Raw genomic sequence first — 19704 nt, 5'->3', positions numbered from 1 at the left:
AGGACATTTTAATGCTATTTGTATGTAAAAAGCAAGACTTGTGACCGAAAGCAAGCACTTTGCAGCCTCTGCTAGGCACAATTTAATTACCACAGAAGCTGTCAAGTTTTATCTATCACGAAAACGCAGAATGAGACATTTTTGTCTACAAGCATTTTTCATGGGGAGTTCAAAGCAGTGCTTGATGCTGGCATTGACACCCTGACGCAAATGTAGCAAAGCAGGTAGCTACAGTCTGCCAGCTGAGAAATATTGTGTAGAAAAAGAGTTTTTATTTTATTTAATTTAATGCCCATTGCAATGAATATGCAACTTATGTTGGGACAAGTTCTTTCAGTTAGTCAAACTCCCACTTAGGCTTTGGGGAATGTTTAATGTTACTTGAATTGGTGGAATTTTAGTGCATTTCCAGGGCTCAATGCTAAGGATTTTTTCTACTGGCCCGGTTGGGCCAGTGCTTCAGATTTTTACTGGCCCTGCCAAAATTTTTACTGGCCCCAACACAAAAATGACAAATAGCTGTTTTTTTACCATCATGGCTTTAAAAAATATGTCAGAAGATAAATATTTTTTACATATCTTATGTTTTTAATACAATGTCCCCCAGGGGCCTGGGTAGCCCAGCGAGTAAAGATGCGAGTAAAGATCCTGGAGTCTCGAGTTCAAATCCAGGGCATGCTGAGTGACTCCAGCCAGGTCTCCTAAGCAACCTAATTGGCCTGGTTGACAGGGAGAAGAGAGTCACATGGGGTAACCTCCTTGTGGTCGTTACAATGTGGTTCGCCCTCAGTGGGGCATGTGGTGAGTTGTGCATGGATGCTGTGGAGAATAGCGTGGGCCTCCACATGCGCTAGGTCTCCACGGTAACACGCTCAACAAGCCACGTGATAAGATGCGCGGATTGATGGTCTCAGACGCGGAGGCAACTGAGATTCGTCCTCTGCCACCCGGATTGAGGCAAGTCACTACTCCACCACGAGGACTTAGAGTGCATTGGGAATTGGGCATTCCAAATTGGGGAGAAAAAGGGGAGAAAAAAATACAATGTCCCCCAAAATTGAATCACATTTATAATTTGCAAGATATGAGTTATGCCTTATGTAATCCCATATATGCACTTTACAGAAATAAATTCATAAATACATCATATTAACCTCAGCCGTCCTGCCATTTACACATGTACTTTTAAGCCAAGAGTTCTGTGGAGGAGATGATAGGCTTTCGGTCACCCGTTTAGTCATGCTGTCATGCAACTTTTGCCCATGTGTAGTGTTTTCACAAGAAGGATCAAAGATTAATCACTGGGTTAAAGATTTGATTATTGGCTGAGAGAACAGACTTGCTACTAAATCGGTTATGTTGTGTAGTATACAGCAGGTAGATATTAGGCCTAATCTGTGAATTAACATGAAATCAGACAACCCAAACAAGACCAACACTGACTGATATACAAAGAACAAAAACAAAAATACCTGTATGGTCCAGATATGAGACATGTAACAGGTGTTTTATGAGGATGATATGAAGTAGACTGTTTCAAATATTCATCTTCACCCTGCAGCTGAAGAGCTCTGATAATAACAGCCTAATAGCCATAGTGATCTTGCTTCTTTTCATATCAAATGCCATTATCATGTTGAATTAACGTTTACGTTTTGAAACATTACCTAATTAAATGTATACTTACATTTTGGATATTGAGCAGCTCGTGATTTCCAGACACGTGTATAACTGGGGTTTAACAAAGTTTATTACGTCTCATTCGGCACTTCATCTCTAAAGGCGAATTAATGAGAGAAAATGTGTTTGTTTTTTTACAGTGGGAATAAAACTAGTGCTCTGTCCCTTTACAAGAGCACATGCATGTTAAACAGTCTACGCTGCACGGAAAGAGATGATGATGAGACATATGCATGGAGAGACATGGATTTTCAGTCCTATAGAAAGACACTGTTGATTTCTTGTGTTCCAATGTGTGGATTACTAATTTTCACCAACATGTAAAAAAGAAAAATGTGGGGATTTCGCGCATTGTGAACACGGAATGTGAGGGGATACTTAAAATGTTGCACAAGACGTTATATCCCACTACGAAATTCATTAAGTGGGTTTTTTTCCTGCTATTTTCTACACATTGGTAATAGCTGCTGCTAAGACACTTGGAAAAGAGCGAGGACAGTGCTAGGAGAGTGCGTTCGGTGTCTGCATACTACTGTGCCTTGGCACGTCCAGAACTAATACTAACACCAAAAAAATTACAAATTCCCCTTTTTACAATTCTGCATCCTGTTTGCTACCCCATTTCAAATTCATATTAAATCCGGAAATGAATTGGAATTTGAAAAGGCATTCTCCGTTCAACTATGTGTTTGTATTAAATGCATATATCAGTTTTAGTCATGGAGTGTGCATTTTGCTTTATCTAGTTTAAAGTAGATTCTTCACAATCTCTACTTTCTCACCTTTCATGACTCTGTCAGTCTGGGTATATTTCTGTCGTTGTAACATTGTCTATGTATCTCAGTTCTTGTCTCTGGCTTTCTCATGATCTGATCAGATGTGACATACACTCGCCCACCCTCCCCTTCCCTTCGTCTGAAGTGCCGTCTTCGTCTAACGCTTCATACTCAGCATGCACCCTTAAAAGCCGCTCGTTTCAAGCTCTGTTTTGACTGCGATGAGAGTAGTGTGCTTCCATGACCATTTTTAATCAGCTCTTTAGCCCTGCCAAGCTGACTAAAGCAGATGGAGGTTATTACCGTACGGCAAATCTGCTCAATTTACTCGACCAGCCTCTGAAAATTCCCTCTCTCTTTCTCATACTCACTCTGCTGTGGAGAAGAGCCTACTGTATATGACTGTACTGGCTTGGTTGAAAAAACCAAGCCAACCAATGTAAAACTTTACTTCTTGGAATGCTTGGTTTTCTTGGCTTCTTAATTCCATAAGCGAATGTATAGGTTAAAGGAATATTCAGGGTTCAGTACAAGCTAAGCTCAATTAACAGCTTTTGTGGCATAATGTTGATTGCCAAAATAAATAATTTCAAATTGTCACACCTTTTCTTTAAAAAAGCAAATATCGAGGTTACAGTGAGGCACTTACAATGGAAGTAAATGGGGCCAATTTTGGAGGGTTTAAGAAGCAGAAATGTGACGCTTTTCATTTTGTAAAAGCACTTACGTTACTTTTCATGTATTATTTTAATCATCGTTTTTGTGGTCATTTTAGGGTTTACAATGTTACATCATCATGGCAACAAAGTTGTACAATTGTATATAAATTTACACAGAAAAGGTTAGTAAGCAATTTTATTACACTAAAATCATGTTAACACGCATATTGTGTACGTCTTGTGGTTATACTCTTGAAATAGTGAGTATTTTAACATTTACAGATTGGCCCCATTCACTTACATTGTAAGTGCCTCACTGTAACCCAGATGTTTTATTTTTTATTTTTTTTTTATTTTTTTAAATACATTTTTTGTTGTTGTTGTTGTGGTAATTAACACTGTCACAATGCTGTCGATTAAGCTTAACTTGTATTAAATCCAGAGTATCCCTTTCATTGACAAAACTGCCCTCTGTCTACCTTTACAAAAAAAAAAAAAAAAAATATATATATATATATATATATATATATATATATATATATATTACCATAGTACTATACATGTCATGTCCAAAAACATGGTATTGTCATTGTAAATGTCTAAATCCATTGCACTTTTTAGTACTTTTTTTGTTAGAAATGTTTCAAACAGTATTGATTGTAACAAATATTGTTTGTATCAATACACTTCAAAATATCTCTACTTAAGTATAAATGTTTCTTTTGACTTTTACTTCTCTACATTTTGAACTTTTAATCTGATAAGTTTATTCAGACCCTTTTATTACTTTTGCGACATGATCCGCAGAAAATAAAACAGCTTAAGATAGAAGCTGCAAACTGTAGGTGGCTCTGTCATCGTGATGTCCTAATTACAAATGAATTGTTCTTTTGAGTTGATAGTTTTCAGTGAATTAGTCAAATCCATGTTCAAACCATGGCACTTTTTGGTACCTTTTTGAATGTGTTACAATGTCTAAATGAACAAATGAAAATAAGACCCCAAAACCACAGAGATTATTAGATTAGAAGCCTCTTGATCAGGCTTGGCCTGAATGCTCATTTGTTCATCAACAGTAGCTGATACATGGATTTAAACCCCCATCAGCCATCCATCACTTTTCTATTTCCATTCCTCTCTCCCTCAATCCCATATGAGTTTTTGGAGCAGTTTCTCACAACAAACAACAGCAATACACAGAATCACTCCAAAGGCAGCTCTGTTCTGTTTTGTTTGTATATTTTAAGACCCGTAATTTAGACCGGTATTGAAAATTAGTTGGACGGTTGGTAAATGCAGACGGGTTGAGATCATACTGTACCTCAACCATATACTCGTTTATGGCTGCCGGGCTGACTCTTGTTATGTAATGTAATTGCTCTAGCATGCTGCCGTGTACCGTATTGCCTCAACAGAGCAATGGAGAGAATGAGAATGGGAATTGTGGGTTAAGAACAGCTTCTGTAGAGGCGTCTGCAGGGGCTCAGAACTTCAGCTTGTGTAAATGGAGAACATCTAGAAACTTCAGATTAATCTGTATTTAAGAGTGTGACTTTTTTGTAGCCCTGAGAATGTCTTGTGAGGAAATAGTTTGATCTTATATCACTTTATTCACATTGTTGGATACAATGGGTTGCATCAGGTTTGCAGGCATGGCATCTGCAAACAAATTATGCTAGACCTTTTCTCAGAACTAACTTCACATTTCTTTTCATTTTTTAAATTATATTTAACAAACTGGTCCCACGGTCATTTTTAGTGCATGTATGAATTCACATAGGTGCAGAGTAAACACAGGTATAATTCACCACATTAACTATGGAGAACCTAAGTTTGACAACCAGAAAGTGTCTGAATACTTTTTGTCCGTGTATCTATTGCTTTACAATTTAAAACCTAAAAAAAAACTTTTTGTGAAATATTTTTCTTTAAAAGTGTGCTTGTGCTGTCATTTTTAAAAGTAAATGCCACTTGGTTTGATATTGTGTTATCTAATGCAAGGACAGTCCTATATTTTTGTGTAGCTTAAATCCAGACGCTTATAAGATTTTTTTATTGTCATTTAGTATTGTTAATAAATGTAGTTTTTTTTTTCATGTTCTTTTAATATATTGTTGTTTACATTATTTTAGCAATAAGCCACTTGAGGCTTTGTGCGTTACAGTGCCAACACCCGATTAACCATAGTAAAATCATTGTAACGCATGGCCTCTTGTGACTTATGACTGTATGGGAAATGTCACCTATGTTGGCGACATGCTTTTCTCATTGCAGCTGTCAATAAAAATTAAGCGGATGTAGAACCTTCACAGTTGCACTCAATGAAACCTAATTGACCCTAACTGTCCCTTGACATTTGATTCGACAGAAGCAGCGCTACACAGTCTGTTAAGAGCACTCACAAGTGAAAAATATGACGACCCAATGCAGCACCTGGAGAGAGAACAGGCCCTTGCTAAACAGTTCGCTGAGATCCTGCACTTCACACTCCGCTTTGATGAGCTTAAGGTAAAGACCACACCTTAAGACATATTTATCTGATTACTTGATGGTGAAAATGACTTTTATTCTCATTTATATTTAGTTGCAAGAGAGGGTATAATACATAAAGTACAAGTCAAATAATCCTAAAGGATTTGCACTGAGTCAGTCGTTGAATGAATTTGCATGTGAAATCCTTGTATATTTGGATGTTTATAGAACAATGGATGTATACTGATACTAGCCAACTGACAAGTACAGATCAATAATGAGGGTGATTAAATGCAGGAATTTGGGTGAATCTCACTTCATCTTTTAAGAACATGTCCAAATGGTATATTACCCTAGAATCAACCAAAGAAATAAGAAGTAAAATTTTGCATAGGGAAAACAGAGCTTGTCTTTTGCATAAAGAAATTTAACTCTTTTAGGACATTTAAGATTTTTTGCATTGTGACATTATTTTCATGATAATTAAGAATCCTGGAATCCCCAATAAGCATTAACATTAAAAAGAACAACAAGAAAAAAAATAAGCTAAAATCGTAATATAAAATGATTATTTAAATAGTATTTATACATCATGATAGTATTTGATGTTTATATTAGATGTCTTTAACTACTATGTACTTAAGCATTTGATAAAATGTACTTATTATTTACATACTTGTTGTTGTATTGTACTTATATTTAAAGTACCTGCATTTAATTACATTTGAAGTTACACTGTACCTTACATCTAACCCTAAACCTATCCCTAACCCAACCCTTACCGTAAAACCTAACTCTAAACCTACCTGTACATCAACCTAAGTAGCAGCAAATTTGAATCTTGTAAGAATTTTGCAGAACAACATGTAGTTACACAATAAATGCATTGTATTGTATGTATTGGGATCCCACGCTTCCTGGAAAACCTGGAATTTTGCAATGCAGTTTTGCAGTCATGGAAAAGTCATGGAAAATTAGAAAAATACCTAAATGTCCTGGAAAATAATTATTTGTCCTGGAAAATATTTCAGTATAATAAAATAGTTTGACTGTGTTGCTAGCAAGGTTTCCGTTACATGTACAGAAACATGGTAACGATCGTGATTCGGAATAGGAGTCAAATACACAAATTTGTGTCGTTTTGTCACTGCTGGCGGCTGCGCCTTGTGAAACAACATCAATGGTTAAGGGCGCTTACACTCTCATGATTGATTACGGCAGCAGTCAACCGTGTGCTTGGCAATTGCGGTCCAACCAAGGTAGATTGCTTGATTAGTTACAGCTTGCTTAGCTGCAGCAGCCCGTGCACATTGAGAAGCGGCACTCGTGAAACTTCTCATTCATAAACAAACTGAATGACCGACTGACTGAATGAGAAGGGCATTTGTTCGTTCACTTCAGCACCGGCATGTGAGTCTACCTTGTTCATCATGGAGAGAAAAGGGCGGAAGAGCTAGTAATGTGTAAAAGTGACTGATGTTTATACATGTTGAGGGGCTTTTACATGACCTGCGTCAGCACTGCCGAATACATTGAAGTCTATGAAGTGACGCATCAGCACAACCTTCTCATTGCACAACCAAAATTTCACACCAAAGCGTTTTTCACACACGTTTTTGCCTCGCACAAATTATGTGTTTGAGAGTACAAAGCTACAAAAAATATTTTAAAACTGTCCAAATTTATGAAGAGATATTGAATGTCTCAAAATGCATTATTACCTTATCTTTTCTGAGTATCCAGAGACCCCAGTAATTGAACTACAGTAATTACATTCACCCAAAAAACAAAAAAACGCTAAGACATAAGCATAAACGAGTATTTTCTGCAATCAAAGCAATTGCCATTTTTTTTCTCTTCCAAATAAATGTTTTCAGTGTTTATTGTGCACATCTCCCGCTTTCTTGCATGGCAAACTCATAAAATTGCTTCTCCATGATGCTTTCTGCAATGCTTGTCATATGGAGGGCAGCTTGGCGCTGGCTTTGAATGGAGCGTTGACGCCTCGACTCACCTCATGTGAAATGCGCTTTACAGTGATGAAATCACATTATTGAAACGCAAAATTATTATTATTAGGCTATTATTGTTGTCTTTTCTGATAAAAGTCATGCTCATCATGGTTTAAATACTGGTTTAAATACTATAGTAACATGATACAGTACATATGATTTGTTTTTATAATGCTTATAAGGAGAAGGCAAGGATGTTTTTAATATGACCTGTTTGAATGTACAATTAATCAAATTAAAATTGTAATGTCCTAGTGTGATAATTAAACAAAAAATTTGTCTGATTTAATTGAATAAATAAATAATCTGCAAGTGATGTGCGTTTCAAAATGAATGTATAGAAATGGCTGGTCATACACTGAAAACACCTCATCATGATCATTATGCGTGCTCCTGTGTGTGAAATGACAGAGACAGAGAGCACTCTGAAATGTGCAGCACATGCAGACTATTGATTTATTTAATTGAATCACATCTTTACAGAGATTAATAATTACACTGGGCCATGGAGGAAACTGCTTATCTGGAGGTGAGAAACTACCATAAAAAACACAGAAACGCCAAAATAAAAGCTCGATTTAAATGGCAATATTTAAGTTTTTGCTTAAATATTACACTTGTTGGGCGCATAAAATGTCCTGGAAATTTGTGCTTTGAAAAGGGTGGGAACCCTGTTGTTAGTACATTAAACCTAATATAAAGTGTGACCAAAAATTGTGGTACAGTAATGAGAATCAACTTTTACAGTAATAGCAATAGAACTTAAAAGTAAAACATCTGGATGCATTGATTGTCATCTGGTTCTTGATTGTCATTAAATTATTGATGCAAAATATCTTAACAATCCTAAATATAGGCTTCATTTACTTTATGCAAAATTTCTAATTTCTTTTCTTGGATTTTGGGGTGAAATGTGACCTGAACATGTTTTTGTGAGATTTACCGATTTTAGGATCTGTGAGTGAAAGATATTCATTAGTTAATTCTCTAGAAAAATTAAATGCATAGTTAAAAATAAGCTCAACTTTTAAGTTAGAATATTAACATGAAACATTTAGTTAAACATTGTCGTGTGATAGATGTGACTGGCAAGGTTGAAATGCCTTAACAAGCTTCCACTTCTCACTAATGACATGCTAATTGTGATTAGAGAGCATCTAATGAGAAAAAAATTACTTTCCGATTGTCCAAGTCAGATATCGCTGCCCCAGGTGCTTGCCAAACCTTTCTCAACATTTAAGATCACAGAAAAAATTAACTTTTGATCCCATACCTTCGTTTTATTCTTTTATCCTTTGCTATAACACCTGCTGTTTTTTTGTACCGGATTACCGATGCAAAACGGACACAATGAAAGTAGGGCTGGGTATTGCCAGCCACCTCTTGATACGATACGTATTGCGGTACATACTTCATGATTCGATATATCGCGATACATTACGATATCATGGTTCGATTTCACTTTTAATTTCAATTAATTTGGGTATTCTTCAGTTATAATGTTCATTTTGCTTGCATACAGTATGAAAGAAATTATATTTCAGCTAATGCTGTTGTTCATTATACAAGGAACCTTCTAACTGGTTGAATTACGGACATATAAATTGTACAAATTTTATTTTATCATTAGTTTTTCATAATTTTTGGTGACATTTTAGCTTTTTTTTAAATGTAGTCCATGTATTACATCGATAAATATGATGTATCGAAATTGCATATATTATATTGCATATATACAGTATATTGTTACATGTTTGTTGTTTATATGCCAAATTTGTATTATTTACAAGTATTTACTTTGCTAAAATGGTACTGTCTCTTTAAGAACTGTGGCAGGGGACCTGGGTTGCTCAGCGAGTATTGATGCTGACTACCACCCCTGGAGTTCGAATCCAGGGTGTGCTGAGTGACTTCAGCCAGGTCTCCTAAGCAACCAAATTGGCCCAGTTGCTAGGGAGGATAGAGTCACATGGGGTAACCTCCTTGTGGTCACTATAAAGTGTGGTTCTCGCTCTCGGTGGGACACGTGGTGAGTTGTGCGTGGATGCCGCGGAGAATAACGTGAAGCCTCCACACGCGCTAGGTCTACGCGGAAACGCGCTCAACAAGCCACGTGATAAGATGCGCGGATTGATAGTCTCAGACGTGGAGGCAACTGAGATTCGTCCTCCACCACCCGGATTGATGCGAGTCACTACGCCACCACGAGGACTTAGAGCGCATTGGGAATTGGGCATTCCAAATTGGGGAGAAAAGGGGAGAAAAAAAAAAAAGAACTGTGGCAGGGACTTTGACAGACGTGTTTGTTTGGTCGAATGACTTCTTTATAGCATCCATGCTATGTGTGATTCGAATTAAATGTTTCTTTTATTGTTTTTGATAAATAACTGACTACTGAGAACAGAAAAGATATTAAAAGGGACAATATTAAACAACAAATGGTTTGCTTGGATCTAGTCTTTGGACTCACATTACACAGAAATTGTCAAAACTTTTACTCTCAGCATGCAGTAAAAAGATCTCAGTGCTGAACTTCTTTGATACTACACAACTCAAACACTGGTGAGTGGAATCTAAAAAATTACCAGCCAGTGGCTACTCACTGACATTTTTTGTAGCAAATGGGAAGTATTCACACACATCTGATTGTTGGGGATTGCAGATAGAAAGAAACCGTGATCTTGACATTTTAAGAATTGACATTGGGATTGTACAAATGAAGATAAAGTAGAAAATCAATATTTTTCCCAGCCTTAGGTCCAAATGTCTGAGAGAGGTCCATCATGTCTGTGGGAGAAATTGTGAATCCTGCAGGATCAGTTTGTCTCTTTCGTGCCTCATAATAGCATCTCTGACTGCACTGAAAATATCACGATATATCACAATACATGGATCTAAGTATCGATACAATATCGTGAGAAAAAGTATCGCGATATATCGATATTTGATTGTATCGACACAGCCCTAAATGAAAGTGTTTGTGTTAAGGAGCCATGATGCTGAGCTATAGTGTATAGTTTAAATGACTCTTATTACATGGACTCCTTCGACAACACGTCAAAACCTCAGACACTCACACAACCTTAAATGACTGAAGAGTAAACCAGCTAATTTGTCCTGGGTTATGTGTCCCAAGAAATCAAATAATGTTTTGTCTAGCCATTGTCTTATTTGTCTCAGGGCCAACACTAGTGTCTTTCTCTCCCACTCTTTCTATTACAAACATTCACCCCATTCACATACACCCTGATGCCCTGCGGCACAGAACTGGGATGTCCTAATTAAAGGACACCCCCCCCCCAGTTGGGGTTGATAAATGTGGGTAAGTAGGGGGTATAAGGTGGCATGACAACCTCCATCCACCCCTGCCCTCCTCTCAGCTTGGCGCAGTGACCTAGTTCAGCCCGCCAATGCTGTTGCGACGTATGCTGCAGGGATATGATGGATGGTCTGGCCTGGCACTGCCAGAGCTGATGGTAAATAGACACAAAACCAGTACGATTTATCGAAAAAAAAATTCTCTCTTTATTTTTCAGACTTGTAACAATGTTCAATGTTTATCTAGATGTTTATGTAATTGTTTTAAAATGGCTTAAAAGGCTGATGTTTATTTATTTTTTTATTTTTCAATCAGAGGACCTATCATTATAACCATATAATATTACCTACATCGTTTATATATATATTACAGCATTTTTAAGCTATTATGCAAAACAATCAAGGAATCCAAATTTTAATGAAATGGACAATCTGAACTAATTCACAGAAATTAATCTAACTTAACCCCTTAAACTCTGGTTCATTTTTGGGCTGCCGTCTGCAATTTTTTTCCACTCAGTTCACCTTCACATTCACAACACAAATTGGTCTCATTTTTTCAGAACACCCCCAAATAAAAAAAGCCTCCAATTATTCATAATTGTTTTTTACAATCTTATGATGATTAGAAATTTCAACCAAATATTTATATATATATATATATATATATATATATATATATATATATATATATATATATATATATAATTATTATTATTATAATCTTTTATTTATTTATTTTTTTATTGTCCTAAATTTGTAAGTATGTAATCCTGGTTCTTTTCACTCTATCTCCCTTTATAAAAAAAAACAAATCCCCCCCCCCCCCCCAGATGGCAGCAAGTACTAGGAATTTTTTTTTTTTCTCTATTACCTTCCATCACAAAATGCAGATCTAACGCATTTTAGCCCATTTAGACATTTAGTCTTAATTTTCAGTTCATGTACCCCCATTGTTTCATTGAATGTCTTGGCTTCTGAGTGGACTAAAAGCTCAATCTAGGTGTGATTAGAAATCTGAGATTCTTCCCTTTGTGATGTTCTAAAACATGTTATCATCAATAGTCAATTTTCAGATGATTTGTTTAGCATGCTTTTCCTGCGGGGCTGCATATTCTGTTCTGGACATCTAAGATATATCATTGGATTATTCACCCAAGCAAGCTCACAGTCAAGTAAGTGAGCTCACAGGCTCATTTTGTAGAAAACTGCCTAAGGTAAAAGCAGATATAATGTTTTTGGCTACTTGGGGATTACAGCTGCATTGATCGGCACAGAAAAAAAGATGTTTGTATATTATGTCTTACATAAATCACATTTCACTTTGTGATTCTTTTGAAAATCTTTCGAACTGTGGAAGAAGGGCAACAAAATAAACTGTACAGTCACATTCCTGAGAATAAGAGCTTTCATTTGAAATATGACTTGTCCATTTAATTGCTATGTGAAAGACTTTTATATTCACATTAATATTTCTACCACATTACTTATTATTATTATTATTATTATTATTATTATTTTTATTTTATTTTTTTATGTTTTCAGCCCTTATTTTGTTATTTTATGTAACATACATTCAAATTTGATGGTATTCTATGAAAAGTTCAGATTCTAAGATTTCAAATGACACCCCATATGCCTGACTTGTGTATCCGGGGACTTTAACGTTTTAAGCGTAAACTTATTACGCAATATAGCGCCCCCTATGGAGTTTAAGAGGTTTAAAGCCGTTTTTGCTACTGAAGTTTAAAACATCTTTTTTTTTAACTCATGCTGAAACAATTAATTAATCAAATGTAATATATTTCAATAATGAAAATAATCAACATATTTTATTATCGATTATTTGGAAATGTGTGCCAGAAGCACCGTCAGTGAAGTCACTTTACAGTAGTTTTTGTACATAATGTATAGAATGCAATCAAAAGTTTTAAGTATTTTTAAATACAATACAGGAAATAAAATGTTGCTTTTTATCCAATTAATCGAAGAAATAATCAACAGTTGTGAGACGAGGAAGGGTTACGAAACTAGTTTAATGACACAGTCTGTAGGAAACTTAATGGCTAAATAAAAAGCTCATTAAATGCGATATTCACTATTTTGCCTAATTTTATATTTGCAGTAAAATAATTGTGAATATATCATGAAAATTGAATCTATTCCCCAGCCATAGATGCAGTATAACTTTGTTTACATGCATGTTATTTTAAGGTTGTGTTTTGATTCTGTCAGCATCCCACTTCCACAAAGCTGATGTTTATATGTTGTCATTCTCTTTGTTGTTTTAATAACCTAATGTCTGTCACTATCTCTGTCCAAAATTCACTGAGCTGGTAATTTGGGATAATTATAGGTGACCTTTGCTCTCGCAAATCGTAAAGAGGCCCTTCCTAACCGTGACCTTTGTTTTCAAACCCGACTTCACTGTAGTCTTGACAAGCACCCCCTCTGAATGTCACTGAATGTGTCCTCAACTCTGAACTCCATTCATTAAAGTATATTTATCCATCTGTCACAAGCAGCATATCTGAAACAGCAGGGTTCAAGTTTAAAGAATACATCTATTGGGAACAAATAGGTCCCAGACAGTCTAGGTCCTGACAGATAAAGATTGCTCTGATTATCTAAGGGAACTGGTGCTCATTTAAGCAAAGCTTTGGTTAATCCTGTAAGTGCTGTCTTCCTTCTGGTGTACCACACTGCATTTGTCTACTTCAGTCCTGTCACTGAATCCATACTACTGTAAATATGAATTGCCTGGAGATATGCCTCCCTTTAAACACACATTTATTGTTATTAGTGGTGCATACTAATGCAAGCATCACTGTTACTACTGGTTTTAAAAAAACATCTGACACTAAGTATTTAACTTTTAGCATGTAACTTGTTCAGCACCATTTGTGACATGGATGGTACCTCAAATCTTGCTTCTTAATAATTTATAGTGAAAGAGGGAACCTTTATTGTCATTGAAAACCTGGAAATATCAGTGAATTTAGATTGTCATTTTCAGGCCTGGGAATGTTATGAAAATGTATAAAATCTTGCAGAGATTTGGAAATTTCTATTGTAAATTAATATTTTTGAAGTTATGCCCAGCCTTAAAATATAAATTGGCTAGAAATTGCTGTGTGAGAGCAATCATTGTAATTGATTAAAATAAAATCCTTGTCCAGTAATCCTGAAAAAATATCAGAAAAGCTTGAAGTGTGTTCCTTTTAAATCATACTATACTGGATTTCTAAACAAAAAAAAAAAAAAAAAAAAAAGAAATGTGATGATAATGTTTTAGAGGTTTAACAAATCAAAATCAAAATCTTTTCTTAGAATTCCCTGGAACCTACCAGGGTGCTCTATAGTGACTAAATACTTTGGGTTTTCTTTCTTTTTCAGATGACAAATCCTGCCATTCAGAACGATTTCAGCTATTACAGGAGAACCCTGAGTCGCATGAGGATCAATAATGTTCCTGTGAGTTTCTCAGGAATAGAAACTGTCACCTCTCTATTGCTATGACTTTACTTAAGTCTGTTCTCCCATCCCCTCCCCTCATCCTTTGCCATCTCCTTGTTTCCTTTCTTTGTGGTACATTTCTCTCACCACTTAAAGGGATAGTTCAGCTGAAAATGTCAACATTTACTCACCCTTATGTTGTTCCAAAACCGTATGATATACTTTCTTTGGTGGAACAGAAAAGTAGATGTTTGGGGTTTTTGGGCAAACTATCCCTTTGACTTGTCTAATCCACACCTGTTTTTTTTTTTTTTTTTTTTTTTTTACATGAAAATACCCTTTTGAAGGGGTACCACCAATTTTATCCAAACAAACATATCTTTCTTTTTCACACATATACTCAGCCACTTGCGCTCACCAACCCTCAGGGGACTGCTATGGACCCAAACAGAAAATGGTCTCCCACTGGGAGAGCGAGTGAGTTCGAAGCTGCTCACTGAAGTGTATTGAGGTGTACTAATATGGTGTGGCACCTGATCTGTGGTCAGCTTCGTGCATGTCTTCCCCAGAGAGGTTTGGATCTCTTGGGACTAAATAATCTGATCTGAGAGCGGGCCTAGCACAGAGCCTTGAGGGACACCATGCAGTTCAGATACCTTGTTTGGTCAAGTGGTGCTGGATTTCCCCTCATATTCTCCCAGACTGAATTCAGTAGCCCACCATAACCCCCCTGGGACCTCCCACTGAAAGAGAGCTAAATAAATCACTCTAGCGGCTAGCGCTTTCCACATCTGCCTCTGGCCCCAGTTTAGACTATTGTTTAATATACAAACGTATTTTTAGACTTGACAAACCAGAATGTGCAGGTGTAGGCAGTTTACTGTGAATTAAAACCGCTCGTTTATGAAATAAAACAAATTTGTTATTTTCTTTTTGTCCTCATTTAGGAGTTGATGTTTTTTGCTGGTATGAATGGCTTTCTAAATTAGCCTAGAGTTTTATTCGGCAGAATAAAGTTCCTTTATAGTCCATCAAATTGGATTTCACAGTGCTGCAGATCTTTTAAATTATTAAAAGTATTTTGTGAAGGAACTAAAGATTAATTATCTTTTTATGTCTGGGCACGTCTTCTCTTTTCCCATTTGTGTTCCGTTCGCTGTTCCTCTGCCCGGAATCCATCTATCCCATTAACCAACGGGACTTGCGGCATTCTGGGGCTTTCCACAGTTACAGAGGTTATGACAGCTCAGAAACCACTTATTTGATTTGTCTTTGGTGAACCCAAAATTTTGCTGACACCTCTTCCCTGTCGATTTGTGCAGAAAGGTTGAGAAATGTCAATGCATTATAGAGGGAATCATTTTATTTTAATATTCAGTACATGAAATATGTATTAGAGTTTTTGGACTGATTTTCACCAGAGAAACTGGGCCACTGGGCAAAGGCCTCTCGAAAGTATATGCGCCTCGCCATCATCTTGCCATATTTTTAAGTAGCTGTATTTGCTTTCCTTCATAAGTAATGTGTGTTTTTTTTTTTTTTTTTTTGTCTATGTAGGCTGAGGGAGAAAACGAGGTGAATAATGAACTAGCCAATAGGATATCTCTATTTTACGCTGATGCCACACCCATGCTGAAGACATTAAGTGATGGCACAACAAAGTTTGTATCTGAGGTAAACAAAAATGGTTCTAAACAGTTTTCTCAAAGACATTTTCAATGTGTACTATTTGTTTTTGCATGTTTAACAATAGCTAATTTTTCCCCGTAACAGAATAAGAACTTGCCCATTGAAAACACCACAGATGTATTAGGCACAATGGCAAGCGTGTGCAAAGTTATGTTGGAAACCCCGTAAGTCTACCATTTCCTTTTCTATCTCATAAAGTTTACAGATTGTAATGTATAATCAGTAGAATCTATCAGGAATTGGGAGTAAATGTAAATAAATATTTATTGACATGCTTATTCTCCGTATTTGTATTCAGAGAGTATCGTAGCCGATTCAACAGTGAGGAGACCGTTTCCTTCTGTCTGCGTGTCATGGTGGGGGTCATCATCCTTTACGATTACGTCCATCCCGTCGGCGCATTTGCGAAATCCTCCAAAATAGACGTGAGTAAAACTGTCAGTTCTCGTTACAGCAAACCCACCTCTGAAGTTCTTTTCCTGAGGGACTAACACTGACTCATAATCAGAGTGCTTAGATAAAATGGTGATGGCTCTCTCACAGCGCTTTGATTCATGAGGTTGAGTATTGTTATTTTAGTGCCATTCTAACTATGGCTTCTTTTTCCCCAAACAGATGAAAGGCTGTATTAAAGTGCTCCGAGATCAGCCACCAAACAGTGTGGAAGGTCTACTAAATGCTCTCAGGTACCATATTGAGCACGACAACATGCAATGCCTCATAGAGTATATCCAACATCATTTTGTAGTATTTTAAATACAAATCAGATTGTATTCACGAAGCATGTTTACATGCACATGGATAGGCTGATTATGTATCAAAAATCTGCTTATTTAAAAAATTATTAAGAAAACTATGTTTACATCAGATTTGAAATCATTGTGTTTTTCTCTGCTTTTGACACCAAAAATGTAAACAGTCATGCGCACGACACTTGCGCACATTGGATAAGCAGGAAGGAACACCAGTGAAGTTGTTTAGATGCAATGTGAAATTGGGTAATGGGCAGAAAATAAAGTTGTGCCAATCGTTTTTTTTGTTTAAACCGGTTATGACTTCACCCCAATAAAGGAAAACGGTTTAAGGTTTTCCTAAATGTCCACACAAGTTGTCAGTTTATTAAGCATAATCAGTGTAACATTGTGCATGTAAACATGCTCATTTATGCACAAGGGTCCAAAGTTGCCAATGGCAGGTGAACTGAGAAAAAGTTATATATATACTGTACATATGTATAATAATCTTTAATATATAAATCCTTTCATATAATATATACTTGAATAAATAAATATAATAATTTTGCTTTTTAATATTACAAGTATAATTTTCTCTCTATGAGATGAGCTAGTCTCAGACAGTTGAGGAAACTGTGCCTGTTACAAAAAAGTCATATTATGATTTTGTTACTCATATTTATTTATTTATTTATTTATTTATTTTTTGAAATACAAAATTTTCCACCTAAGTAAAAATTGTTCAGAGACAGGTGAGTCACAACATATACTTTGGACTTTTATTTGAATGGTTCACATCAGTGAGTGTTCAGCGGGTATTCTTACAATTGAATTTAAATCGAGTAATGCTGCAGTGCCTAAAAAAGTTACCCACTAACTTGTGAACATTTTATTTACTCGACCAGGTCAATTTTTACTCTTATTTGGCACTTGGCGAGAATTCATTTTGGAGCTTTTTTATGAGGTTGCTGACTATCGTGGTAAAAAAGAACAAATAGTTTGCAACTGGCTATGATCTGGAGATAACTACTTACATTGTGACCTTTATCGTTTACTTCATTCTGAAAAATGGGCCCATGATCATGCTCTATTGAACTTTAATTTATAGGAAGTTTAGTCCATCAGGACTACATACTTGTTTGGCATCAGTGCTACAGATAGCTTGACTTGCATGCCCCATGACAAAAAAAAAAATGCAGGTCAAATATTTAATATTTAATGTCTTCTGTGCAGGTACACAACAAAACATCTTAATGATGAGTCAACCAATAAGACCATAAAAAGCATGCTGCAGTAGCAACAAGCTCTGGGACATACACGACTGGCCTCAAGTACATGCTCAGGAGATGCACACACACTCTCTCTCTCTCTCTCTCTCTCTCTCTCTCCTGGACTAAAGCGATGCACAGAATGTTTTCCTTTTTTATTAAACAGAAAAGAATCAGACAAAAGCTTCTCTATCCTTTCGTTGTCTTTTTACAAAGCAGATGCTACTGGCGTTATGTGTGGTTTTCTGTGCCAAAATGGTTTTGCTGAATTCCTTGTTTTTAATATTTCTGAAATACAGCCATGCTACTGATGGCAGCTATGAAAGCATTGTTAGATTATATTTGTGGTTATTGTGTTAATTTAGCTTGTTTCCCAATAAAGGGAGGGTGAGTGTTTTGACTTGAACATAAAAATATCTATATATTATCTATATGATCTAGAAATACACATTATATTAAAAGAGAGAAATATATTATTTTTGTTTGAATTAATATTTAATGTTACATCCACTGCATGGCAACCTGATTACATTTCTTCAATTTAAAAGTTTCAAATTCATTTGTCTGCTTGATTGTGTGTAAAAGGTGTTTGAATTAAGTTTTGAACTTATAATGGTACTTGCATATTAAAAAGTGGAGATTAATTGATAGATCTTTTCAAGTTTTATATTTTTTATAGTTCTTGATTTATGTATTTTTTTCTTAGGTGTTATACATTTCTGTTTTGTTCTTTTCTTGTCTGAAAACTAGCTTTCAAAAACTGTGATAGGTTGTAATATGTTGTGTCAGATGTGATGACAATATGATCTTGAGATTAAATAAAATGCTTTCATTTTTTTATAATAGTTTTACTATTTTAAATGCTTTGTTGCCAAGGTATATGCAAACAAAGTCTGTTTTTATTTGGTGTTATGCAAATCAACTGTGGTGATGCACTCCTGAACATATGGCCACTCTTATTGATGTAAGAGATTTTGCATGGCTGAATGTTTGCACTAGTCTTAATATTCGCTGCACCACTTTTACAAAGTCTAATATCAAATCAAAGTGCTGCACTGATTTCTGCTGTTACAATATTTATCTGTATTATATTAAATGATTTGTCTGAAAAAAAAAAAAAAAAAAGGTTTTACTTTGTTATGTGAAAATCACCAGCCAGTTTGAACATGCTTGCAATCAAGGATGGAAACAATCTACTCTATAAGAGAGAGCGTGAGAGGAGGGTGTGGTCATAGGCTGTAACTCTGCAGTAAGTAAGGGCATGGATGAAGGTCAAAGAGGAAGGAGAGAGAAATGCTGTGAACAGCTGTGGGTGGGCACTGCAGGGCTCTCTGCATTCTGACAGTGGACCTCTTGGGGTTGTGGAGGAAAAGAGAGAGTGGTTTAGGGTGTGTTCTGTATCCATGCAGCTTTTGTGGGTTTAGGAACGAAGAGTGCAGATGTAAAAAAAAAAAAAAAGAGTTCAAGAAAGCGATCGTGTAAGGGGTGGGGTCTACATACTATGCAGCACCACTTAAATGTGTTAAACGATCAGGATTCTCGCTCGCAGAAACCTGGAAATGTCAGGGAATTAAAAATTGTGATTTCCAAGCCTGGAATTGTCATGGAACATTTTTTTTTTTTATTGATTTTCTTTTATG

The 19704-nt window shown here is 36.0% G+C and overlaps 1 protein-coding gene across 3 annotated transcripts in view; it reads left to right on the top strand.

The window, feature by feature from the left end:
* Positions 1-18907, top strand: part of LOC127431782 (CYFIP-related Rac1 interactor B) — an 88630-nt gene extending 69723 nt beyond the window's left edge. For all 3 annotated transcript variants that reach the window (XM_051682325.1, XM_051682323.1, XM_051682324.1), the window contains 7 exons: positions 5484-5623; positions 14314-14391; positions 15931-16047; positions 16147-16226; positions 16361-16487; positions 16678-16748; positions 18030-18907. In XM_051682325.1, coding sequence (XP_051538285.1) covers positions 5484-5623; positions 14314-14391; positions 15931-16047; positions 16147-16226; positions 16361-16487; positions 16678-16748; positions 18030-18093 — 677 coding nt within the window. In that variant the 3' untranslated portion in view covers positions 18094-18907. The remainder of the gene's footprint in view (positions 1-5483; positions 5624-14313; positions 14392-15930; positions 16048-16146; positions 16227-16360; positions 16488-16677; positions 16749-18029) is intronic.
* Positions 18908-19704: the final 797 nt, after the last annotated feature.

This window comes from Myxocyprinus asiaticus, chromosome 41 (genome assembly GCF_019703515.2).
Source record: "Myxocyprinus asiaticus isolate MX2 ecotype Aquarium Trade chromosome 41, UBuf_Myxa_2, whole genome shotgun sequence".
In the NCBI taxonomy this organism is placed as follows: Eukaryota; Metazoa; Chordata; class Actinopteri; order Cypriniformes; family Catostomidae; genus Myxocyprinus; species Myxocyprinus asiaticus.
The sequence above is the reverse complement of the archived record's forward strand: the minus strand, read 5'-3'. Positions and strand labels throughout refer to the sequence as shown.